We start from the raw sequence: 27,255 nt of genomic DNA on the forward strand, positions 1-27,255 counted from the left end.
TACTACATACGAGGGATACTTTTTATTCGTAAAAATAAATTTTGTTATTTCAAAAAATCCAATGGATAAGTTAATAAATCACCAACGAGATATTATATTATCTCGTCGGTGGTTAAATGTTTAATTAAGTTTGAGAAAAGAGAAGTTTGTTCATTCTAATAATTCATTCGAATTATCTGCACACTGATAAATTGTTATTTGATATCTGATTAGAAACATAAGATACAGAAAAATTATATACTCACTTTTAAATTCTCTTATTTCAGTTTTACTGAAACTTGAAACACATCGTATGATACATCTTTGTTGAAGACTTCAAGGAAATTTTGAATTTGATTCATGATTATTTAATTGATACGAACGAAAATATTTCATCACATGAGAATGTTTTGAAACGCGATTTACAGGAAGAGCAATTCGTACAGATTGATTGACCAATCGAGACAAAAGGATTGCAGATTTTGTGAACGCAACCTTGCTTTTGATCCTTTTGAACGGCATTTTATCGGTTGGCAAGACTGATTTCACCATTTCGAGCCGACCAATCGAATCGCCGCACGTCACTACTTCAACGCCATTTATCAGTTTGAAGTGACTTTCAGTTGTGCTGCCGTTATAGAAGCATACTCGAATTTCTGGAGTTACATTGAATCGTTACAGAATGTCGGATTTCAAGCAACAGTATAAGAACCCACGTCCAGGTTTTGGCCATGCGAATCACGGTAGGATTGTACGCGCTTATAAGCATAACGAATCTCGCAGGGAAGTCAGAACACGAGCCTTCGACAACAACCGCCAACTACAAGATGTCCTGGTGTCTACCAGTTCGCCCTCCGGTAAGTTAAGGAAAAGCTTTTAATTGTTTAATGAAACACGATATGCTTATATTCGTGACAATAGGATTATAGATAATTACAATTAACGATTCTTCTTGAAGCAATTTTGCATATTGTTTATTTTCATTCATATAATATTTTTATCAATAAAACATTTTTATCTGTTATCTTTTTCACACTTTACTTCGTTTTACATCTACATGCACTGTGCTAAGAATTATTCGTGTTTGACATTTAAATATTAAATGTCATATATAAGATAAACATAATATATGTCATACATTTGGTATAATTCTGAATGAATTTTGATAGCCTTTATAAATTTCAAGTTTGCTAATAGAATTTGATACTATTTAATAGCAAGAAAATATAATTTCAACAATTATATATAAATATATGTAAATAAATATTTTATATTCCTATATGTGTATGTATAATTAATAAAAGTATAGTTGCTTTTTTACATAAAGAGTATCTAAAAGTCTAACAATTAACTTTGGCCAGTATGTTATATAGATAGACACTTGAAATGTTATGTAAACATTGGTTCAAAAACTTCATTAGCACATTATATTAAAAAGAAGAAAATATATTTGTTTAATTTCCAATTTCAAACTGCCATTCTCTTTTAATATAAATATATATTTTTTTCTTGATATTATTGATATTGAATTTTAACGTCTATAAGTGTAATACTTATCTGACTTTAATTTAGTGAATGGTAAATTAATTTTTTTGACGAGTTTTATTCATAAATTGATTTTTATATACACTTTTTTATTTTTACAATTCTTTATAAATAAATATTGAATAACAGAAAACAAAGAATAAATAGGTTGGATAAACATTGCTAATTTATTCTTATATTTATTTTATATATACCAACCATATATTTACTATTGTTTTTATGTTTAATATTTTTGGTATAACTTTTTAGTAAAGTTTTTAGTCCAATGTTTATATAATATTTTTTCTTGTTTATATTCATAAAACATACTGACAAATGTTGATTGTTTAACTTTGGGAAATCTTGTATTACATATAAACTGAGATATTTTCTTCTTTTTCCTAATTAATCTATATATTAATATATATATATATATATATATATATATATATATATATATATTTATACTAATTTTTATGCCATGTTAAATTGATCAATTAAGAGCAAAAATCTATTTATCATTTTTAGGAGAGAATATTTCTATTGAAAGTACACGTATGAGAAAATTGATAAAATGGAGAGAAGAACGCAAGAAGAAGAAAAAACTGGAAGAGGTTACAAAAAAACCTGCATTTAAAGTTGGTATTGTTCATCACTCTCTGTGTTCTCCTGTGATTCGGAGCGATGTATCAATAGTTACAAAACCTAAGCAAGCAATATGTTCAAATAATGTTGAAAAAAAAGGGATTACAAAGGCTACACAGAAGCGATTATTAGCTAAGAAAGCTGCAAAGAATGCAACTACAAAAAATGTAGCTTCAAATTCAACAAAATATCCTGTGAATATGAAAAAATCAACATCTAGCACTAAAAAACAGAAATCATTTGCTCCAGCCAATTACGAATTTAAACCTCCATCTGGCTTGCATAAGATGCCTCTATTTGGTCTTGTACCAATAGAACAAACTCCACAAGAGAAAGGAAATTTTTTCATACAAGACAAATCAACAGAATGCAAGACAGTTGATATAAATGAACAAGAAGATATACTATCGCAAAAATTATGTGCAGAAATCCCTGATACCAATGGTACTACAACAAAATTTAATATTTCTGAAAGCCCAAAGTTATTAACAAATAAACGAAAATCACAGAAAATAAAGGAACCAATTGATCAAAATAATGAATTAAGCAAAACTACAATAACAAGATCATCATTGAAAGGTCAGAAAATGCAAGACTCCTTTTCAAATAAATCTTTATTAGATAATATGCAAACTGATATGCAAACACCAAAACAAAAGAGTATTCCAAGTAATAAATCTTCTAATAAAGAAAACAATAATATGGAAGACCTCATTCTCTTTTCACCATATCTCACACTAAGCCGCGGCAAAAAAAATGCTAGAAAAGAACAACAGCAGCGACTTGGCATTAGTCGCTTATCCTCCGATGAAATTCCAACAAAAGATACTGTAATGAAAAATTTGAATATATCTGTGGAAGAAGAGGAACGCACGGCACAGTACTTCAAACTTCTATTAAACAGAGAAACAGAAAGACTTAAAGAACTTTGTGCAAAATGGTTGGAAATAAAATTAGAAACAGATATTCCAGATGATGCTATGTATGAAATATATCAAGCAGTAGGACAGACAAATTTGTTAATAAATAAAAAGTTTGAAAGATTTCGTGGTTTAGTAGAGGACTGTGAAATTGGTAAAGGAGAAAAACTGGTTACTTGTAGAGATTTGCAAGGATTTTGGGATATGGCATATATGGAAGTTAGGAATTGTGATGCACGATTCGAGAAACTAGAGCAACGTCGAAATAGAGGATGGCAAGAGGAAGAATGCACTGTTCTCAAACCTGCTACTAAAAAACGAATGCCTAAAAAGCAAATTGTATCATCAAAACCAAGTTCGCTACGATCATTAATCGTTGCCGCCAGAAAGAAAAAGATGGAAGCAGAAAAAAACAACTTGATGCAAGATACGAATCTAAGTATGAAATATACACCTTCGAAGAATAACAGAAGATCTGTGAACTTTGATGATAATACTGATATTCAATATAATACAAGGAAATCAAAATCCTTTACTTATGAATGTAAGTCGACTCCTGTTCGACGTGAAAGTTCTAGAACAAGTTTGACACAGAAAGTGCAATTTTCCAACGATAAAAGAATAAAGAGTCCATTTGTAGCTATGAAAGTAAGTCAAATGGGTAAAACACCAAAAGTTCAATTAGATGACACAATATCATATATTAATTCCGATCAAACGCCTGGTAAGAGTATATTAAAGAAATCGGAAGAGTTAGCAGATAAAGAAATTCGTGTAAAATCTGCACATAAAGTCAATTTTGATGATAAAGTAGTTCTAAATGAAGTCCCTCTTGACGAAGAAACGCAGATTAAATTAAATTTATCTGCTGCTTTAAGCAAAATAGATAATCTTGATTTGGATGAATTAAGCCCACAGGAGTGTATTAATGCTGAACGAAAATTAGACTTCGAAACTGAGGATTTTGACAATTTTTATCATAACGAGATTTTTACTGAAAGACAAAAACCTAAGAAAAATCCAACTGAATCCAAATTTGTTCAGAATACTTTTAATTCTAGTGCACATTCATTTAATGACACAACGTTCTCTATATCTGATAAAGAATTATCACCAAGTGATGCAAAAATTATATCACCGAGGAAAAAATTAAAACATCAAAATCAATGTGAGGATATAGTTATAAATATTTTACCTGCAACACCATTACCGACAATTAAAACCAAGACATCTATTGACTTTGATACAATTTCAAATACAACAGACATGGAAAATCATGATTCAGGAATAAGAATACTTAGAAATAGAACCATCACAACAGATACTCCCAAAAAGGATAGGACAAGCAAAATGGTATTGTTTTTTTTTTTAATATTAATAATCTTGTTCAATTTTTTTAAATATTTAGGATACCTAATGTTATAGATCAACTTATTTTGATAAATATAAATATTTAATATATATATATACATATATATATAGTAAGATAAATATATAAGAAATTTTTATATCTTGTACACATCTGATATATTTATATAATATTAATTAATTATTAGTTTTAATTATATACATAGAAACTAATAAAAAAATTGTTTTTAGATGACTCCAAGGAGAAGCATCAGTAAAAAGGAAAATAAGAGCCCTGTGAAGTCAAGTAGAAAAAGTTTATTAAAATTATCGCAAAAAGATAAGAATGAATACATGGCACTAAATGAAAGTAATACAACAGAAATGGAAAATATGATATTGACAGAAAATGTTGATAAGAAAAGAAGATCATCTCGAAAAAGTGTTGCCTTTAGTGGTAAAATTTTTTAATTAAATTTAATAATTTATATCAAAAGTCATATATATGTATGGCTTGATATAATCTTATATATATGTACGACTTGATATGTTGTTACAGCAGAAACATGTTTGGCGTGTGTTGAAAACAAACCAGTATTACCTATGACTCCTCACTCAAAACGAAAGCATAGTAAAACTCTATCGAGACAAAATCGTGGCAAACATGCATTTAATGAAGATCTTATATCATGGGACAATACACCAACGCATGGTAAGTTATATCAATGTAACTTTTAAGTATAATGATTACATAATAAGATATTTTATTAATTAAAATTCATGTATTTCAGTTCCTAACAGAGTTACGAGATCACATTCAAAAAATTAATGTTTTTCTTTTTCATTATTTACATTTATATATATTTATTATTGCTGCATTTAATAAGTAAAATATGTATAAGTAAAAATTTTATATATAATGACATTCATGTGTCAGCAACATGTCCACATATAATATCCAATTCTGTTATATCCTACTTATTGTATAATTGAAAAATATTCATAAAATATATTTTTAACACATTTTTATAATTTTATCATATATATATATATAATTTTATTATTAAAATGACATTTATATGTCTGTCTTTGTAGAAGAATTTTAGATATAGACATTTAGACATAACAGTTGTAGTTTGTAACTATTATTTCATTATAAAATTATTAAATAAAAAGTAAAATTATGAAAAAATAAGAAAACTATGACTATAAATGATTTTTATAAAATTAGAATTATATACAAAATATTTACACATAGTTTTGTTTTTAATACGTGAATATTGTCAGTATGTAAATAAACAATTTTATAAATTTATTTTATTTAAGAAGCCCACCATAATCTTACACTATTATCTCTCTGCTTTTTAACATCACATTGTCTTTGTCCAGAACTAGTTGCTATGATTGGTAAACTTTTATGCAAGCTCGTTCCATTTATACAATCTTTAGACAACTTTATTTTATATTTTGGATTCAAATTTTCGTAATCTGTAATTTCTGATAATTCCCATACAAGGATATTTCCATCAATACCACCTACAAAATACATAATTTTAATGGAGTATATTCTTGTTGTCTTATTATTATTATTTTGTCTACTAACTCACCAGAGATTATCTGTTTATTATCAGGTGTAATAGCATACTGTATTCTTTGATTAGTGTCCGATTGCCTTCCTTCAAAAGAATAAAGAACAGTTCCAGGATTACGAAGATCCCAACATAAAAATTCATTATTTTTTCGAACAACAGAGAACAATTTCATTCCACAAGAACTAAATTCAATTTGTGTTACACCACTTCCAGTTTTTAAGGTGCAAAGTGGTCCATCTTTGTACAATCCTTCAAATATAAAAAAAAAAAAATATATTAAATAGAATCAAAATATTTAAAGGATATCTAATGAGTAACATTACTAAATAGAAATGCATACCAATACATTTAGAATATGTGCCGAAAGCAATTAGACCAGGCATTATTGGATTTTCACGAATACATGAGACTAATCCAATTATATTTGGAAAATCGTGTTTAAATTGAATGGTACTTGTTTGACGCCCAGGACGATCCGTATCAAAAGTTCTCACAGCATTTTTGAAACCACACCATATTTCTCTTCCTGAATTTACAAATTGGACACTAAGAGAAGCTTCTATTTCATCCAATCTGAAAAAAGATACATTTTTACATGCAAATCTCAAATAAATGTAAGTATGATACTAACTGATTGTAAGGCTGATATGTTGCACGAAGTTGTCCTGTAAATGCATCCCACAAATGAACAGGGCTCTCTTTACTGGTACTGAGAAAGCAACATGTTATAGCCTCCCATGAGTTCATAAAAGGATACCAGCAAGCATCATATATAAGACCTCCTTCTTTAACAGTTAGAGCAGGCGTAAAATCAGTCTGTGTAAAATTGGATGGAAGTTGGCCAGAGTATAACTCTCTGGGAAGTTCATAAATACGTATCCTAAAATCTTCTGATGGTACAAGTAAACATGTCCCATCTGGAGACCATTGGCAACCTTTTGTAAAATTCTCATACAGATTTGTAGGCTGATATTCTTTAGTAGCAACACATATTGGTCTCGGTGCTATAGACCAGTCGTATTGGATGCACTTAGATTCTGTCAATTCAATATCTTTTGAATTTATATTTCTTGGCTCTGTGATTACAGCTTCACAATTTTCTGTTTGTTCTGGTATTGTAAGATTTGTTATTCTTTCCGAGCATAATGTTGTATCATGTGTTACCTATAATTTAACAAGACTATAGCATAAGTCTGAGAATTGATTATTATATAATTTGCAAGAATAATATTATATTAGATGACTTATCATATCGCATAGATGTATATATTTTGATAAAAAATAAAAAAAAGTACTATTAATATATGAAAAAAAATATAATCTCTTTATTATCAATATCTATGTTAAAAACTTACATGTGAAGTATAAAGATTAATTTCATCTGCGGTTAGAGTTAGATCTGTTTGCTTATTAGATTGTGTAGAAGTTTCATTATTCGTTAAATTACAAGAATCTTCAGTCTGTAATATTTCTGATTGTATTTGGTCATTTTTCTTAGTTCTATTTTTTATATCATCTTGAACTGTAGCACTTTTATTTAAAGTTTCACACTGTGTCGTTATGAATGACAAACGTGATTCCACTGTGATTTCCTCACATTCCATTTCTATTCCTTACGAGCAGAGATCTTTTTCTTATAAAATTTTTTTTCTTTTTACATAAGTAAGAATTTAAATACATATAATTATGAATAATACCTGTTCAGTTTTACTGTTAAATTCTTGTATTATATGTACAATTTCCAAAATCAGCTGATGGTCTTAAAATTGGACTAGTTTAAACTGTGTTTTTCGATATAAATTTTTTGTCAGTTTTGAAAAATCATATATATATACTTTTATTTATTTTTATTATATTACTTATATATGACAAATATTTGTATTGCCATATTTAAAACTGTACATAACCTAAATTTGATCACATGGCACATGACACATGGTACTTTAGTTTTTAGTTACAAAATCGTACGTTTGGCGCGTTGCAGTCGTGCCTAGAATTGATAACTAATGATTTCAAAATTCATTGTCACACATGGATTTTCAAAGTACGTGCACTTTTGACCTCTATAAATCCTAACAGCACACATATTCAAAAGATGTTTATAAGAGATCCATAGAATGTTAAAACATGTTTTAACATGTGTACTGTTAGGGAAGTTAGCTGGTCAATTTTCATTTTTCTAATTTGTTTTTTACGAATCGTTTGTTGGTGATTGTTGACACGATTTTGGCGTTTGTTGGTTGTTAATTTAATTGTTATTAACAAAATAAACATCAGCGTGAAGTTAGCTGGTTCAATTAAAATTTTCAACCTTTCTTTCAGTTATATCTTAGATCAAATCGATAGAAAATTGTTTGTTGGTCACAATTATGTCTTTTAAAACGTTTGTTGATTGATTATTTATTAATTATAACAAAATAATAATTCTTACAAACGCACATACTGCGCATGTCGCGGTATTGCATAAGCAGTATTGTAAGAATTATTATTTTGTTATAATTAATAAATAATCAATCAACAAACGTTTTAAAAGATATAATTGTGACCAACAAACAATTTTCTATCGATTTGACCTATAATTGAAAAAAGATTAAAAATATCAATTGGACCAGCTAACTTTACGCTGATATTTATTTTGTTAATAACAATTAAATTAACAACCTACAAACGTCAAAATCGTACCAACAACCACCAACAAACAATTTATAAGCAAAAATTAACCGGCTAACTTTACAGAGGTACACTTTTTGGTAAAGATCGTCGTATGTGCTATTACTTTGACTATATAGTGAAAGGTGCTGCACGGATAGATATAAATAGGTATTTAACTATTTTTACTATATCTCTATTAGAGTAAATATAAAAATAGAATAATTTTATGAAGGTAGATAAAAACAATAAATTTTGTCGATGGAATACACACACAAGAGCGTTTATAGCAGAAGTATCGCGCAAGCCTGTTATGAGATAAAATGTCATGATCTAATTTAAATGTTTAATTATTTGTTTTATTAATAATTATACAATTTTGTATATTATAGATAACAGATCACGTGAAGCGCGATTGCCAGCAACACATCAAGCCATATATAGGATGGGAAGCACGTTCCTAGCGCTATGAGTGTGCTTTATCATTGTTTAAATTTCAATAAATATTAACAATGATAGAATGACGTTTTTAACGCATAAGCGTCCCCCCCTCCCCTGAACGCAGCCCTAATCGCAGTCGACGCAACGGACGAGGTAAAACTTCAGCAGGCATCGCGCCTGCATCGTGGGTGGGAGTCTCCGTCGAGAGCCGCAAGTGAGTGAAGAGACTACCCGAAAGAACCGCGCTCTCCACTCAGTCTGTCCGCGACCGTCCGTCAAGCGGACTTCTCCGGTTCCCGCTGTTTCCCTCCAGGCTGTGCCTATCGTTCTTCGAGTGTCGCGATCTCGAAGGTCTCGCGGAAGACACATGTCGTCGGCTGTCGGTGCAGCTGCTACCGGTTGTCGTGCGCGCGTTAACGCATTAATCTAGATCTATAATCGTTAAGTTCGATATCGTCGTGTCGCGTGTGCATTTTTCGGATCGCGATACTATATATGTATATGTATGAAAGTGACTCGGCACGCGCGGTGACAGAGTGTTCGTAGTGCACCCAGTGATACGACAGTCCAGTGGACAAGATGTGGTTAAGAAGATTTTTCTGGAGCCTCTTTATCGGGCTCGTAATCATCGGATCGTCACCCCGACGTGTCGTTGATGGCTTCAATGTGGAGACGAAACACTATGCGGTGTATCATATAGAGGAGAGATCTATGTTCGGCTTCGCCGTGTCGACGTATCGTGATAAATTCTCCCGAGGATGGTGAGTTTTTTTTTTTTTTCATAATTGTAAATAATCTCTGAAAGTGATGAAATAATCATGTTACTTGTATATAGTTTTCGCTCGAAGTATCATTAACTGAAAAAGTTGCTTTGATATGCTGTTTATTATATTTATATATATATGTGACGATATATGAGGACATACAATAAAATTTAATATATTTGAAGATATATAAATAATAAGAAAAATTGAGATAAGATCTGATTATCATTACTAATGTGTCATAAAACGAATCTTATTCATCGGTCTTAAAGAGGCGCAGTCGTAATCCGATGACACACGAGACATCTTAGAAAATAAGGAGCACCATATATGTACATATTGCATTATCACACTTTCTTGCATGCACTACGTTAACTAATCATATATTCTTCCATTTTTGGATAATATATTAAAATTATATGAAATATACGATGCATAAAAATTGACACTTTATAAGAGTTAGACAATCGGAAAATAATTTAAGTCATTATTTGTTTATCTTTTATGCATTTTTGACATAAAATTTTTATAAATAAATTATTGCCACGCGTGACACACCTCTAATATAACAGAATAGAAAATGACACATTTTTTTTCCATTATATAAATATAATTTTCCCTTTTAATTTGTCAGCCAGGTGTTTGACTCACCGCTCTATTACTAAATGATTGACTCACCCGGTTGCCACAGAATGAAACACAGAACAAAATTGCATTGGACATTTTAAATTTCTGTTTTAAATTTTGCACAGAGATGATTATCGTAATAAAGTTATTTTGCGGTTACATCCCTTTTTTTTTAACAAATAACAATTGTATCCGCGCTTTACACGGAAGATATTAATTTATATAAATAAAAATATTTAATTTTAAAAATATAGAATTTTTCTTTTATTTTTCTCATTACGAAATAAATCGTCACGTTACGAGATAGAACAACAACCTTATCGTTTGAGATATCACCGAGCAGGATGAGGGCCTTGTGTTTCATTTCAGACTTTAATAACGAGTGATGATCCTCCATTCATCACGGATAAGTATAAGCTTCAGGGACACTTTAGTACAGATAGATTACAACCCTTAAAAAGCGTCACGATTCTTCTGCTGCGTCGCGATTCGCGCGAACGGGAGACGCTCGTTCTCGAATTTCGTGACTCACGCCCACGAATAAACGTTTCTGCTCCAGCTCTCGCGCGTCTCGGCGACGATTATAAATAATATCGGTGGAAATGGGGATACGCGGCTAACAGCGCAGCCCGCATCGTTAGAATCGGCGGGAAAATCGGCGTCTACGCTAACGGTAGTACAATGGAATATCGTGTTTAAGATCGCTTGTGCACGTTCGCAGGCGATTAACGATTAGCTACGAGCGGTGAAGCACAGCAGATGAGCCTATTGTCGTAGCGCAATAACTTACTTTTTTTTTAAGAATTTTTTTTCAGAATTTAAAAAAAGTGTTCAACTTAATATATACCTTTTTAGAAAAAATTCATATATTTAACATATACATATATTTAAAATATAACATTGAATATATTACATTACATATATCAAATGAATATTAACAATATTTTAAATGAAATATATTAAATTACATATATAATATATTTTTTTCGTCAATGTTTTATAATTTTATATCATTCAGATATGTATTTATATATAAAGATTTTGTTATTCTCGAAAGGTAGGACAGAAAAAAAGGTATATTACTTTAATATTACTTGTATGATGAAACGGCATTGCATTAATAATGGAGAGAAAAACGTCAGTGTGAAAAAGGCTGCAGGAAATCCGGATTACACCGGGAGGTTTCGTAGGCGCTTATATTTAGGCCAGCCCGATGCGAGCTTTACGAGCGCTCGCGTTCGCGCGCTCGTTAATTCACCGTTCACGGGGATTAAAGCGTCCGCGATTGCCATTAAATCCCCGAAATAGACTGGGACCCAGTTATTTATACCTGCCTCTTGATCATTCGCCGCCTGATTCGATTTTTATCGCTCGCGTGCAGACACCCGATATCGCAAAATCTTAACTTAGGATCGCGAATATACAAGTGGGCCGTAATTGGATCGAGACAAATTTAAATCTCGTACGCGAGATTATCGCGTCTCGCGAGAGAAAATAATTAATATCTTCTTCGCGCGCGGTTTTCCTTTCTTCCTGTGCGGATACAATTATCACCGGAAATACCGGTCTATGCGCGACGATTTAACCAGGTACGATTGATGCGTTCATAGCATGAGACACTTCGTGATGCAGGATGTTAGGTCATCGCTACGATGCGTTACGTGGGCGGTTCATCACTCCCGCGCCGCTCTGATTAATACTTTTGTAATCTTCGCGTTCGATCTACTACGATCTACTATACGCGATGTTATCTCTTTTCATGGGCTTCCTCATTCACCGAGTCCCTACTTGAACGCTCGACTGCATCAGCAGAATTAAAGGAAAGTGTGCTTTGTTTTTTAGCAATATATTTAATTGTAGAATTTTAATATAAAAATCTTGAAAGTATACTTTATTCTTTTATATATTTTTATATCTTAAATGCATTTTTTAAATTGAAATATATTCTCTTTTATATATTATATTATTAATATGCATAACTTAATTGTATCAAAGTTAACTAATATATTTATATAAAAATATATGTATATACGAGCAGATATATCATTGCTAGTAGTATTGGTTTTTATCGTAATTCGATTAAAAAAATTCTTGAAGTTTGCTTAGTGATCTAACAAGTTACATTGAATCTCTCTATCTAGCTCTACACATCTCTCGGAATTTTATATGTATACATATGTGCATAATTTTTTGCGAGCCATTCTAATAATAAAAAAGCTGGATATTTAAATTTTTTACTCCGACTAGAAAGAGAAAGCTATTTTATAATATTAGATAGATAAAATATTTAAAATGTATAACATATTTTATCATAATACGTATATGCAAATGTTAAGCGCGAACTAAAGGAATCTTGTTTCAGAAAAAACTGAATTAATTCGACCTCCTGTTGCGGCCTCATAGATATGATTTGGAGCAGCATGCATCTCGCATTCGACGCCACCTAATATCTGAGCGTTTTCTAAGGTCCGCACAATGTGCCATTATCACCAGTGGTGGTAATCTCTTTCATATATCTGTTCGCTCGTACATATATATTCATGTAATCCTGGTCTCATTTACTATTCATAAAAAATGTAATAAGATTAAAATCACGCTCGCATGCAATGCGAACGAGAGTTGCCACGTAAATCTTGTAGGAAATTGAAATTCGAAAAGAGAAAAAAGAGAGATAATTTCTCTCTTCACGTGATTTACATATATATATAATAAATATCTAAATTCCTTTTACATTACACAATCAGAGAGAGAGAGAGAGAGAGAGAAAGAGAGAGAGAGAGAGAGAGAGAGAGAGAGAGAGAGAGAGTTGCAAACAATTTAAATTTATCTCTCACATTATTTCTCTGCTGTTTTCAACGAGTATCTTTTTGTGCATCGAAAGGATCCGTTAATTTATTGTCCCTTAAATTTAATATGTCTGCAATGCATCGCGAAAACTATGCACCAGAAAGAAACTCGAAGTAAGATGTATAAATGTCAGCATATAGGAAAACACGTATTGTGTGATTCATTTGTGCGATCGCATCAACGGTCGTGTCTTTAAGAGGCGAACACAGTCACGATCTCATATGTATACAGTAAACAGTAAGGCGAGTAAATAGCAGAGATCGAATCATGCGTGCCGTCTCTCTTAAGCGTTTCGATGACTCGTCCGCTTTCCCGAATTCGCCGATCATATACGTAGAAGCTTGCGTGACAACGCGAGTCGCATACTAAATATAGAAATTATTTCACGACACCAAGTCTCGATGAACAAATGCTCGGAACGTCGATAAGCGTCGCATAGTCGTGAGCGTTCAAGGCGAAATGTCAGGAATGGCGATATCGGCCGTTACACATTTCCCACACATCACATATTATCGATCAAATTAATGCTGCGGGTAGAAGATTACTCTAATTACTAGATTGAAACCGCATGATTATGATAAGTTAATTATACACCAAGTGTCTTGCGAGTAAACCGATAAACTCTTTAAATGTGTTTTAGAGGTCATTCTAAGCAAAAGAGTTTATACATTATAGATGATTTTGTTTCAGTTATTGAAATATAACAAATTTAATTTAATTCAGTGCTTGAATAATAGTCTACCGCACATATATCCATGCATTGTTATTATTACTATAAATTTCTGAATATTCGTAGACTGGTTCAAAGCGTCATGTAAAGTCGCATTATTTTTAAAACATGTTTCGATTTAGAGAATAATATTCATGTAAAAAGTGAATGTCTGGTATTTTTTATTTATTACAATATTAATAAAATTGTCTATATCTCAATAACTGAACCGAATTGATTTGTAGCATAAACATTTTCTTAGAATGACCTCTAGAACACATTCTAGAAGTTTGTCGGTTTACTCGCAGGACGCCCTGTACAATGTATTTAAACTGTTATTTTTCCTAAATACTTGATACTTATGTATAGAATTTATAATATTGCTTACATTTCGCAAGATAAAAGGTTATAAACTGAAACAATAATATTTTAATTAATTAAGGAGCAAACGAAGAAAAAGTACATATTGTTTCTTAATATCACAATATTTAGAGATATATATATTATACATATATCTGACATTTATTTTAATAAATTAAAAGAATTCAATAATCCGATGCATTGTTCTCAAAGTATCTCGATATACGACAATTGATTGACCTTAGTGCTAAATGCATCGTAAGTTTAATATCAGCGATGACGTTAAAATTGCCTGGCGAAATGCATGCGAATGATTTTATGACGCGATGTCTGTAAAGCAAAGTAAACATACTGATAATCGCAATGCGTTATTCAGTACAAAACAACAGAATCAACGCTGCTCGTTCCTCATTGTTATTCGTCTCGATGATTGAAATTGCTAATTGACGCGTATCACAACACAACAAAGATAGATCATTTCTTTAGAAAGAGAAATTAGCTCTCCTTTGTAAGTATAATTATCGCATAAAATGCTTCTCGTTGATATTCCGGAAAGCGTTAGTCTTCTTATCATCGGCCGCTTCCATATGATAAGTATGCGATGCGGTTTAACGACGATTCGCAACGAAACTCCATTTCATAGATTATTCTGTGCAAGACAATGCTTTGTGTGAGAATGTGATACATATATTATGCAATTTTGCATGCTGATTTAAAAGAATTTACCACGAAAAAATATAGATACTCCTTTTTCATTCTCTCCATATATATTCTATCTTCTACGCTTATAGAAAAATTATAGCAATCAACGTTTTTTTTTTTTTTTTTTTTTTTTTTCAAAGATAATTCTCATATGCATTATAAGCCGGTTCATTCAACGAACGTTGTTCGCGCATAGCGTTACGTTCGCATAAAAAGTGCGGTGCTTACGACGCGTGTCGGGACAGAGGAGGAAATGAGGATTCAATTTCCTCGCCGCTTCCGGCTGGCAAAATGAAAGCCGAGACCGATCGAACGCATCATTCGGATGTGCTATTTTTTTATTTTTCTCGATTAATTTATTCACCTTTGCATCACGTCGCGAATTCCAACGTGTGTGATACCGTACAACTTAACGTCGCGAAAGTTTGTCGTTTGTGGCACGGTAAAGCCATGATATACGATGATTATATGAATCTTTCCTTGTGACTTTCTTGTAAGCGGAGATTTAAAGCATCAGCTCTTTCAAAGTGATCACTAGTGTCACAACCTTTCGAATGAATTATGGAACGCGCAAAATCGTCGCATATCATAAAAGCACGAATAGGAGCGTGCATAAAAAACATACAAGTAATATTTTATAAAGTGTTATAAGACATTATTGACCTCTCGTTTTATACTATCATACGACACCGAATTAATTTATATTATAAGCTATAATTTATCTAAAGATCTGAAGATACTGAGATATCGAGTACATAATAATAATTTCTAAGAGAAATTCCTATAAAGAAACATGTTTATTACTTCTATTGCAAAAATTTTAAGATATATAAAATATACATATGTAAAACTGCTCGTAATTTTAATTCGTGTTTATCGCCTTCTTTTATTCATCTTCTATAGCTCATCTTATTTTATTCAATCTTCTATTTGCCTTATTCAATTCGACGTCCACCTTAACATCTATTTATTATACCTTAAAATTAATTATTAATTCGCAGTAAATGTCAGACATTGATATAGTGTGACAATGATAATTGTTATTTTTCATTATTATATTATGAAATATTATATGTAGTCTCAAAGCCCAAAAAAATTCAAATAAATTTCTAAACCGTATTTCATACTATACATTTTAATTATAGTTTATAGTCATAAATATATGATTTTTCAGAAGATATGAAATTGTTTGCTTTTCAATCATTTTTTTCTGCAGCAATTTATCATTTTATTATTTTTTGTTTGGGGCTACAACATAATGGGAGATGAGAATTCTCGATACGATTGTGAAATCGTTTTAATCTTTTTCGCCATCGAAAATTGACAATAAACGAAACGAACGTGTGGATTTGAGAAGAAGAAAAAGGCAAGAAAGATATATATATATAGAGAGAGAGAGAGAGAGAGAGAGAGAAAGAGAGAGAGAGAAGCAGAAGGTAATGAGGATCGCGTGAGGCACGTGCCCGAAGCTCAGACCATGTCATTATGCAGACGAGAGCCGGCAGAGGCTCGGGGCCTGTTACCTTTACCTGCCTGCCTGCACGCGTGCAACACGCGTGTAAGACGGCGCCGCATATACACGCGTACAGAATACGGACAGTTATATCGCGACGGCACGCGAGAATTATCCCGTAACGCATAAAATTCATAGCTTTCGACTTGAATAGTTCTAGGGATAATACAGGGTATCTCAGGCAACGATATTTGATCTCTAGCAGTAACTCGAATTGGTGGTCAGTATCATGTGTCGCTGTCACGTTGCGCTACCGAGAGTGATTCATGATTCAGTCGAAATCACAAATGTGACTACACATGTATACCTGCAAAGTCAAGCGAATATATCACGAATAATAAATATAGTTAAGGTAAAGGATATGTGGTTATACATAAATAATTTTTCATCACTGAAAATTCAACATAATTTTCAAAAGATCGTAAAATATCAAATTTTTTTCTTAACTACGAGAAGTAATAAAATTATTGCAGAGACTCGCGGTACTTTAATCTTAAGTAAATCATTTTGATTGTCATCTCTGAAATTGAGGCGTCTATCTGATTAATATACGATGTGACGATGCAAAAAGCTTAATTGCTCAAAAAAATTAAAATACATTAAAATTAAAGTAGATAACAGTAATAAAATTATTTTACGCATAATTTCATTATTTGCTTAAACTTTTAATTTAACTTTTATGCTCGTGCGTATAAGTTAAAATAAATTGAAATTATTTAATCGAAAATATTAATTACATATACTGTACATACATGTGTCACTACAGCTATCACTGCAATTGATGAATAAATGCAAGTTATTTATGAGAAAGGAAAATACATTGTTTTGAAATTTTCGCTTGTTTCTTATAGTTTCCTTTTCGAGTGGTAACTATAAATGCAATATGCGCGGTCAGTTCTGTTCGCCATATGGTTGCGGCACGTCAACATGTCACTCCCTCAAAACTGCATTGTTCTCTATGGCTGACTGCCCTTGGTATATGTTTCCTTCTTCGATGAACTTCGTGAAGAAGACACGTCGCGGTCTGCCTAGTCCATAGAAAAACATTTTGCAGGTCTTCTTTGGGAAATTTATATTTCCTATTGCAGTCACGTTTTTCCATTTTTTTGAAACTTAATTCTCACTTGATCACATAATTTAAAGTAAACGTTTTTCTAAAGTTTGCTATTGTTAACTCTCTTGAATGTATTGAGATTTCTCATTATTTTGGCAGAAGTTTATTGTTTCATTATGTTAATAATTATGTTTCATTATGTTTATAATTATGTAGTTATAAAATAATTGACATAATAATTTATTTATATTTCATAACGTACTTATTTAATGTTGAGTATGTATTGTGTATGTGTACTATATACCATTTTTATATCATACTATATATAATTTTTGACAAATCATTCTCGATGAAAGATTAATTTGCATGCGACTTGTATGTTCCATCGAGTGAGCACTCGACAAACCAGATAAACGAGCAGGCAATCTCGGCAATGGTGTACTTACGTAAGCACAATCGCGTTAACAATAGTGTCACGTCAATAGAATTAGGTCATTGTATTGTCACCCAAGATGAAACGATGATTTACTGCGCACTAATTAATGAGATTAAAAAGTTATTTGATTTTAATCTCCTGATTTTAAGCCTCTTTTGTTGGTTTCAAATTATTTCATATATAACAATAAAAATTATTTAATTATTTAATCAAATAGATTAAATTATTAATAGAGAGAAAAGAATTAAATACTTTTTATTGTCATAAAGAAGACTCTTAAATACAATTTATAAATATTTTATGATGCAACTAGGAATTATTTCGTGGATATTCACGTATAGCCATTAGTCCTATCTCGTTCCTTTACTTTCTCATAAAGGAAAAATTTGTCTAAGACATTTTCCGTTTCATCCTCTTTCGACTCTCCTAACAGTTTAATCAGGCATTCATATGTCACTGGAGAGTTCTTTCGACAGCAGTATCTCGGCAGTATCATTCCTACAATATACATCTACAACTACAATATACACGATATCATAATTTCTATATGTAATTTTATATACATATGTTTTTTCTTTTTCTTTTATCTAGTATAAAAAAGTAAGTTATTTATACACTTTATGTTACACTTATATATTGTATAAAAATAGAGAGACTTAATAAAAGAATTAATAGTTTTCGAGATATATTATTGTTGCGTTTTCTGATTGATTTTAATTAATTTTGATGTTCATTTTCGTACTGTCATTCACTTACAAGCATTTGCGCTAAAAATATGTCATTCTTTTAAAAGGTAATCTGTTAACTTTAATATTGAACTAAGAATATAGAACACAAGGAACAACAAAATTAATAGAATAATCAAAGTCGTTTGATTATAAAAATGAGTCCACAAAGCAATTCATATCCAATATTATATATAATATTCGTATAAAGTGCGTCATATTTCGTAAGCGAGGTTAATAAATGTAATGTATTGATATTAAGAGAAGGGTATTAATTTAATATTAAATCTATTAAATTATTAAACTACATATTATCGATTGGTCGATTATGTCGAATAAACTTTATTAAGTTTTGCATGCGATGATAGATGCAAAGATGATAGTATGGTAAAATTTATTTGTAATAATTAAATAAATATTTTACAAGTTTATTAAAAATATTATTTATGGAATTATAATAGTTATTATAGCAAAATAGTAATTTATACATGCTTAAACATGCATTTTTATCATTTATTATTTGGAAGTAGCATATAGCGCACGCTTCACTGAATTGTCAAAAAACTGTCAACAAATTGAATTAATATTCACTTTTCAACGTCGTTGATCGCCAATCAGACGCACAGAAAAAGTACAACAATATAAATCTCGAAATTCAACTTGAACAAACGCTTCACGGGTTTTCATCATTTTTTTTAATGGATTTGAACGGTTAAACTTGGTAATAATGGAATAAATAAGTAACTACAATTGCTTTCAATTATGCGAATTGCGAAACATTAATTAGTACATATTCGATGTGATCAATACTAGGGGAATCTTTCTTATAGTTTAGATCTCCCACTTATAGGTTGATTTATAGACGTCTTCGTTATTCGAAAAAGTTAAAAAATCTCTTATAACCAAATATTGTTTTATCAAGTATATCATCCATAAAGTGATAAATAGACAAATAGTTTTTAATTTATTGAGAACTTAATAAATTTAAAATCTCTAATTTAATTTTTTCAGCGATAAATATAAATAACAAGCAGCGGACATTTACTCCGCGTGATCGAGATTAACGAATTCACTATCGTGAGAGAGAAATGTTTTCTACCTGAGGTGAAGGTGTGGCAAGGCTGTCTTTATCCAATAATTTACAATTATTTTTAAAAATTAAATATTGTTAGCATCATCAAGTTGGATTAAATAGATTGATAAATATTATATTTATATATTAAAGATATATATACATATATAAAAGAAATTTTTAAAAAATTCTTTAAATTTTAATGTTTACATATAATTCTATTTTATTCTAACAATTTTATCTTATAAAACTACTATACATATATGAAATATACAAATCTATTTTATTTATAGACGATACATGTTGCTCAATATATGTAAATTTTTTCCTTTAAAGTGACACACGAGATAAAATATGTATTTGTCAGAGGTGACAAATTCGCGACGCTGGAAGTGAAATTATCAATCAGGCGATCGTAGATCACATTACCGTGGAATTGAGGTATCATTACGCGTTTCACGCACACGCGTAATTTCGCCGTGAATGGTTGATTACAGGTTTGCCCACAGTGAGAGAGTTGAATGGTATTAGTGTAAGGAGGTGCTCCTTATAAAGTAGCGGCGACTCAACGTCGATATACGCCTCCGTTCTTCGCGTTACGTCATCGACTGATCGTGCGTATCCTCGACGCATATATTGCGTACGATGTCTTTAAAGATTCTTTTGCGCAATTGAAGATCGATTGGATTTTATTTATTTTTTTAATGAAAGAAGATTTAAAATTAATTTATTTTAATACAGTGAATTTATCTCGTGACTACTACTTTTTTTTTATTGAATAAAATAATAATTTAAATCTTTTTAAATTTTAAGTTATATATCTCTGATTAATTAAATATTAAGTAAAATATCTATAGTCTGTTGTAAAATTATGGCAGACTTACATTATATATTTAATTACAAATAAGTACTCCTGACGAAGGGATGCGTAACGAAGCAAAATTTCGCACGGATCGGATATACCGCGCGAGTTCTACGTTAATTTTTAGTATTCTCAGCAATAACATAGCACATTACATGTGATATCGTATGGAAAGAAAATTCCGTTTGGTTTAAATTTCCTAGCACGTGCTGGCTCATTAACATACGCGTTCCTGGCGAAGCTGACCCGTGTGTGAAATCGCTGAACGGCATTTAATCAACGGCATTTTATTCCAAAAATCTGTCAAATATTCAACACTCAAATATAAGATTTAGAAAAAAATAAAATTCGATTGTAAAAAATTGATTTAAAGAAAACTGTAAAATATTTTAACTTTTTTAAAACCGTTATAGTGTTGCGGTAGACATTATGTATCCAATCTTAATAATATTTAATTTCTTTTATTTAAATAAATTTATCAAATTTCTAATCGCGATTTAAGAAAATTATAATTATACATCATTATTGAACGTATGAAAGACTATAGCAAAATTTTGTGAATATATAAATGTTATAATAAAAGTTTGAAATATTTATATTTGAGAAATTAATATTAGAAAGCACACGTTAATTATTCTAATAATCACATAATGATTTATAATCGGCATTTTTGTGAAGGGACGAGCCCTTTGTATAATTCTTTCCAGTGGCGTTTAAGAGACACTTCCTTTTATGGAAGAGGAAAGGGACTTTAAGTGTTACGTGATTTCCGGCTTGAAACCCGAGGTTGCATTACAATCGTCATTCTTTATGCTCGTACACGAATCTTCATTTGGTTGTAATAGTTGTAACGGAAGTTAACCAGTCAAATGCACGTTCGGTGCGACATGATATACCGCGTAAAAACACGTGACTACATGACGACAATTTGTTTTATTAAGATTACAACTGAAACCAACAAAAGCACTTTTAAATGGATAAATATTTCTAATTATCCAAAGATAATATAATTAAGTTAATGAAGTTAATTTGTAATTAAGACAGTATATATAAATTTCAACTTTGTTTAGTAATTAACATACTTTTGTAGAGTCAAATATATTAGATAAAATTTATTTATTTAAAATTCAAGAGAGAGAGAGAGAGAGAGAGGGGGAGAGAGAGAGAGGGAAAAATTGGAAAATATTCAAAGCAATTCCTGATTCGAAGATAGATATCCGATAATCTTGCAGAATGGATTTCTTATAAATTCTTTTGTTGATTCATCTGTAAATAATAAATAAATCATCTGCGATTTGCACGTAAAAAAAAATACGATCTTGCGTATGAAAAGAAATTCATGCATATAAAAGATGAAAAAGATTCGCACGCGTAAAATACACGCGTTCTTCTCAATCTTTTTTGAAAAAAAAAAAAATAACGTTCTGTCTCTTACGAACAATAACATCGCTCTTTGCCCGCGGCATGACAATACCGATCACGATCCTTTCATATACCGGTACTTTCGGCGCGCTTCCACTCACAGTGCTGTCATAGACGTATACCTACGTAAAACATTTGTCACATTGCACGCACGACGTACGTACATGATTCGCTTTCAAAAGGGAAGGACATTTTTCAGAGATCAAAGAGCATGAGATTCACGTAGAAGCGGGTCGACGCGACGCTATTGAGCAATTCACCAAGTACGGCAATGACTCGGAGCTGTCCCGATTTTGCCAAATATGGGATTACAAATACGCGCGCGTATGATCCGTGTTGTAATAAGTCAATATAAAAAAAAAAGCGACGGATAAAAAAATTTTATATGTATGTACACCGAGAGAAGATATTCGCCGACCGCGAGATTTGAATTACACCTGATGACGACAAGTCACTCTCTAATTCATGCGCGATGGATAAATACAATGTTTTAAAAGAGCCGCTTCGCGCGGCCTATGCAGATTTCGAGGTTCGCCAGGAAAGTTATGCAAAATAGCCGGTGTAACGTTGCACGTGTTGCATCTCGCGAAGCATTACATACGATATGGGAACTATCGAGTTACTCCACTGTTTTTCGTTTGACTTGTTTGTATACCATGCGCTTGGCATAATAATCAGCAACAATCAGCTGTGAAAAAGTGAAACATATATTGTGATCTAAAAAGATAAAAGATTTAATGATGTTTTTTAAGCTTTAAATACACGTATGTTTCATAAAGACAATATTTATTCATTACCAATAGCTAATTAATGTTTCTATACCATAAAGTAACGGTAACATAATAGGCCGTAAATAGGGCGTATAAAATGCGTAGAAAGATATATTTCTAGAACTGTTGTCATTATATTCATTAATGTACAAGAAACTCAAGTAATTTTCAACTCAATGTTTCGCGTGCTTTCATGATCTGCTTTATCGTATAGCTCGGTTATACATGATTGAATAGATATTCTCCGTTTTATGACCGAAGCCTTGAAAATCGCCAGCTCATCAAATTTCTGTGTCGTTGAAAAATATTTGCGTGACGATAAACATCGAGAAACCGCAGGTGCATAGCGGGACGATCGCAGCTGCAGAACTATTTTCGGCGCTGGTGATCTCAACGTGGTGATCACAAGCTCAGTTTTACCATCTTAGGTAATTTGTTGTGACTAATGATGAACTAAGCGGTAACATTTAAATGTCTAAGTATATATATATATATATACATATAATATTATGTCATTAATATTTTAATAAAGTAAATCAAATTAAACTACCGATCCGTATAAATTTGATAATTTTTTCCTCTTCAATTAATATTTATTTTATTTCTAAAAAGTGCCGTAAAAAAATAAACCGATTATTAGGAAGTTATTTTTAAAATTAAATAACTCATATCAGTCTACAGAGAAAACTATTAGCATATGTATATGTAGAATATTTGTGTATACAAAAAAGACTACTACGATAAGGGACTGGTGATACCTTAGAATGACACTAAAACCAATAAATCCTGACTTTCTCTTCGACAGTCAGGTTGCTTATACTCATGTAATCTGACTCAGGCCATCACGATCGCCCACCGATCGCACCTATTCACATGATTGGCTCACCTGAAACCTACATCGATATTCCTGAATCGCGAGAATTCCCGACGATACAAGTCGACGATTTCGTATCCTGCGGGACCGGTTCGCCCCTGCATTCCCGTTCACGTGCATGCGTCACATATTATCGGTGACTATAGTTCTCGACGAATGCAAAAAAAAGTAGAGTGGGCGAGAGCTTAAGATCTCGTCAGGTTCGACCCACGTTCACTAAAGTAGCACAGAGCGTCTGTCCATTGCAATTATACAAGTGTACTGAAATTTTTCTGGAGTTTATGATTATTGTAATAATAACACGATTAAGTATAATTTGGAAGAAATTATTGAAAACATACTAAAATTTATTTTTAAAATAATGGTCAATTCAACAATGACGCACAGTGATCTCTCTCTCTCTCTCTCTCTCTGTCTCTCATCATAATGATTTTTATATTCCCCAATTAGGTATGCAAGTGGAATGTATAATTGATAAAATTTAAAATACTTTTTTTAAATAACATTTTCAGCTCTCATCGTGCTTATATTCACAATTCATGATATTCAAAAAAAATTATCCACGTCAGAGATAATATGATATCTCTCTTTAATATCTCTCCTATTTCTATTATAATATTTTTTTTGTTCTTGCGCAATATATTGGAGGAATACGGGTTTCATAGTCATTTTTTTTCTACGCGTACTATCATTATTATCGGCTCTAGTTATTACTCTAGTTTGATTGAGCGCAAATGCATCTAATTAAACGTCTGTGCGTTATCTTGGCTTAATCTTACTAAGGAAAACCTGTTTCTGTCTTATTAGTTATAATGACACGCGTTGCTATAATATGGTAGACTGGTAGAAAAAGTGAAAGACTATTTTATCTTTATTTCTCAAATAAATTTCAATTTAAATGTAGCTGTTAATAAATTTTACCAGTTTATTGGTCTGTTCATTTGCCGTTATTGATATTGTGATATGTGACTTCCACGACATGTCAAGCGCACGCTTATGAATCGCTTACATAAGCAGTGTAAACGGCTCGTCTCTTTCCACGTGTATGTGTACATGTATGGCGCTTACCTACGCGTGCTGCACCAACCTAGAAGTTGATGTGTGCCAAGGTTACTCCATAGGTACATAGCATGTATTTCCATGTGTTTTGAGATGAAAACCTACACAGAATTTGTCCTGATAATTTTCAACGGTAACAAATAATCTCTCAAATAATTACATGTGCAACATCTAAGTAATTTAACAAATTTTATTACATAAACATTAAATTGTGGCAATTTTTATATGTTGCTTAAATGATAATCAAAGCTTATTCAAGTATGGAATCAAGAGGTCAAGTCTTAATACTATTAATTGCGTGTATGATATGATGTAACAATCGCCGATTGAATTCCTCAAGAGATTAGAATAATCAGACGAGGAATAATAGCCGAAGTTATTGGTTATCATCTATATTAAGTGTGTTAGATGTTAATGGACTTTAAATTAGCAGCGTTATGAAACTAGGTCACTGAATCAGAGTCAAATCATATACATGGATTATCACCTATTCGATTGATCTGAAGAAAATTACATTATCTGTGTTTTACAATTTAAAGAATATATCGCGTTTTAATACCGCAACAAAATCTGATTATCGATGTATTAAATAATGACATACCTCTCCCAATGCGCAATATTGCAATGATATCTCAAGATCAACAATGATATATCGCGTAAATACGTTGATGAGATAATTTCCGTCAAGTGAGAAGAAAGCTTTTACTTTTTTCCATGTCAAGCTAATATTCCGGAATCGTCTGACACAATGTTAGGCGATAAAAGCCACGTCATTAGTCATGCCATTTGTCACGAAGTGACAATATCCGAAAAATGGCTTTTCCCATTAATATTTTCCAAAGCATTTGCTTGTAAAAAATGTTACGGAAGAATTTAAGATGTAATCGAAAATTAATCTAATTTAAATAAGCTTTTATATATTTTTCGTATTTCATTCAAAATAGGACACTTTTTTTCAATCATTTCAATTTTAATATTTTTTGTTTGATTTGTAAAACGTTTTTTTTAAATATATTTTGTATTCAACATAAAATTTTGTTTAAACAACAGTTTATATAAACACATATCCGGAAATTAAGAAAAAAAATTTTAAATATAAAATAATATAAATACATTAAATATTCTGCGGGTGAAATTAATTATCTCGTCGATAGGTCAAAGTAATCCCGATACTCTCTTGAATTTCGTCCAAGGCTGACACGCCTTTCAGAGATAATTACACGATCGATTGTCTTACACCATTTTATTTTCATATTGTCGGAGCGCGTTGTTTAATACTCACGTCACATTGCGCCTTTTATTTCCGCCTCTTTGGGTTGCATTATATTAAGTCGATTCTCGCGCACACAGATAATAAATTAGGGTTTGGATACCTATTGCCAATTATTCTAATATTGGCGATTCCACCGAATTCGTGGGAGAGGCACTCGTGAAAAAGTAGTCTTCCGTTTAATAACGATAATAGCCAATTTGGCACACGCAAAGCGATCGTCATTAAGGTAATTAAAGATGTCGGACCGTCGTTATTTTACTGCATTTCTTTCGCGTTTAATTATGCTATTTAATGTTCAAGGCACTGTCATCAATATTAATTATGTTTAGTAAAAGTTGCATTAATAAAGTCACTTGTGTTTGCTTGAAAATACATTATAAACGCGTACCTAAAATAACACTTTTATATGATTAATTAATTAGAGATAGAAGAAAAAAATTATATGCTAAAAAAATAAATCAATTTCGAAGAAATAATGAAAAAGTAGAAAGAAAAGGTTTAAAAAGGATCGATATAGAAAGCAAGGCATTGTAAGAAACTCTATTAGCGATATGAGGTTGTAAAACTAATAATAAAATTAATCCAGATGTAGTGCTTTCTCTACGAAAGAGAAAAGAAAATTATACAAAAAAAAATCCAAATGTAGTATGATGATTGCTCAAATATAATATTAGTTAATATTAGCCTAGTTCAGAACGTAATTGGCAGTTTTTGATATTTCAATGGCTACTGATAGCTGACTTGAGATTTTGACAGTGAAAGCTATTCATCGAACATAATTCATCGTCCATTAGTTAGACTTCATTATTACATATTATGCCATGAAATATTTATGGAATAGCCTACGATTGTTGACCTCAATCTTAAAAATACGGATGTATTACATATGCATGCTTATTGAGTATCGTTAAATCGACACAAATAATACAACCTCGACGCTTAATCATCTGTTATCAGAGACAATCGCCTTTAAGACAATTTATATCGTGCGATTGATACCAAATAGACATCAGAGTTGTATATATAACTGTAGCACAATTTTTCCGTAGTGTTCGATTTCGCTGACAGTGTCCTGCTTATTTTTTTCAG

At 31.3% G+C, this 27,255-nt stretch overlaps 3 protein-coding genes across 5 annotated transcripts in view; 2 read left to right on the forward strand and 1 right to left on the reverse strand.

The window, feature by feature from the left end:
- Nucleotides 1–559: 559 nt before the first annotated feature.
- Nucleotides 560–5,389, forward strand: LOC140676013 (uncharacterized). 2 transcript variants are annotated; one of them, XM_072910596.1, is made up of 5 exons: nt 560–836; nt 2,032–4,421; nt 4,668–4,872; nt 4,978–5,127; nt 5,207–5,389. In XM_072910596.1, exons 1-5 carry the CDS (start codon nt 662–664, stop codon nt 5,242–5,244), a joined length of 2,958 nt encoding a protein of 985 aa, XP_072766697.1. In that variant the 5' UTR covers nt 560–661; the 3' UTR covers nt 5,245–5,389. The 2 variants fall into 2 exon arrangements, with proteins under 2 accessions (XP_072766697.1, XP_072766696.1); XM_072910595.1 differs by having other exon boundaries at nt 562–836; nt 4,975–5,127; nt 5,207–5,387.
- Nucleotides 5,390–5,511: 122 nt separating this feature from the next.
- Nucleotides 5,512–7,955, reverse strand: Wdr79 (Telomerase Cajal body protein 1 homolog). Its single transcript, XM_072910614.1, has 5 exons — nt 7,363–7,955; nt 6,639–7,171; nt 6,348–6,580; nt 6,023–6,256; nt 5,512–5,951 (listed from the first exon to the last, which is right to left on the reverse strand). Exons 1-5 carry the CDS (start codon nt 7,609–7,611, stop codon nt 5,737–5,739), a joined length of 1,464 nt encoding a protein of 487 aa, XP_072766715.1. The 5' UTR covers nt 7,612–7,955; the 3' UTR covers nt 5,512–5,736.
- A 742-nt stretch (nt 7,956–8,697) lies between these two features.
- If (integrin subunit alpha inflated) overlaps nt 8,698–27,255 on the forward strand; it is a 78,735-nt gene continuing 60,177 nt past the window's right edge. Inside the window, exons 1-2 of one of the 2 annotated variants that reach the window (XM_072910593.1) lie at nt 8,698–8,827; nt 9,049–9,858. In XM_072910593.1, the coding sequence (XP_072766694.1) occupies nt 9,677–9,858 (182 nt within the window). In that variant the 5' untranslated portion in view covers nt 8,698–8,827; nt 9,049–9,676. The remainder of the gene's footprint in view (nt 8,828–9,048; nt 9,859–27,255) is intronic. The other variant, XM_072910594.1, reaches the window with a different exon arrangement.

The sequence above is a fragment of the Anoplolepis gracilipes genome, chromosome 2, assembly GCF_047496725.1.
Source record: "Anoplolepis gracilipes chromosome 2, ASM4749672v1, whole genome shotgun sequence".
NCBI lineage: Eukaryota > Metazoa > Arthropoda > Insecta > Hymenoptera > Formicidae > Anoplolepis > Anoplolepis gracilipes.

Bases quoted from the DNA above. Each gene is read 5' to 3' on its own strand.
- Wdr79 (XM_072910614.1), bottom strand. From the start codon at position 7,611: ATGGAATGTGAGGAAATCACAGTGGAATCACGTTTGTCATTCATAACG. The intron at 6,257-6,347 runs GTATGCATTTCT...TTATATTTGAAG, and splicing joins CACATATTCTAAATGTATTG to GATTGTACAAAGATGGACCA. The intron at 5,952-6,022 runs GTGAGTTAGTAG...TGTATTTTGTAG, and splicing joins TAATAAACAGATAATCTCTG to GTGGTATTGATGGAAATATC.
- LOC140676013 (XM_072910595.1), top strand. From the start codon at position 662: ATGTCGGATTTCAAGCAACAGTATAAGAACCCACGTCCAGGTTTTGGC. The intron at 837-2,031 runs GTAAGTTAAGGA...TATCATTTTTAG, and splicing joins GTCTACCAGTTCGCCCTCCG to GAGAGAATATTTCTATTGAA. The intron at 4,422-4,667 runs GTATTGTTTTTT...AATTGTTTTTAG, and splicing joins AGGATAGGACAAGCAAAATG to ATGACTCCAAGGAGAAGCAT.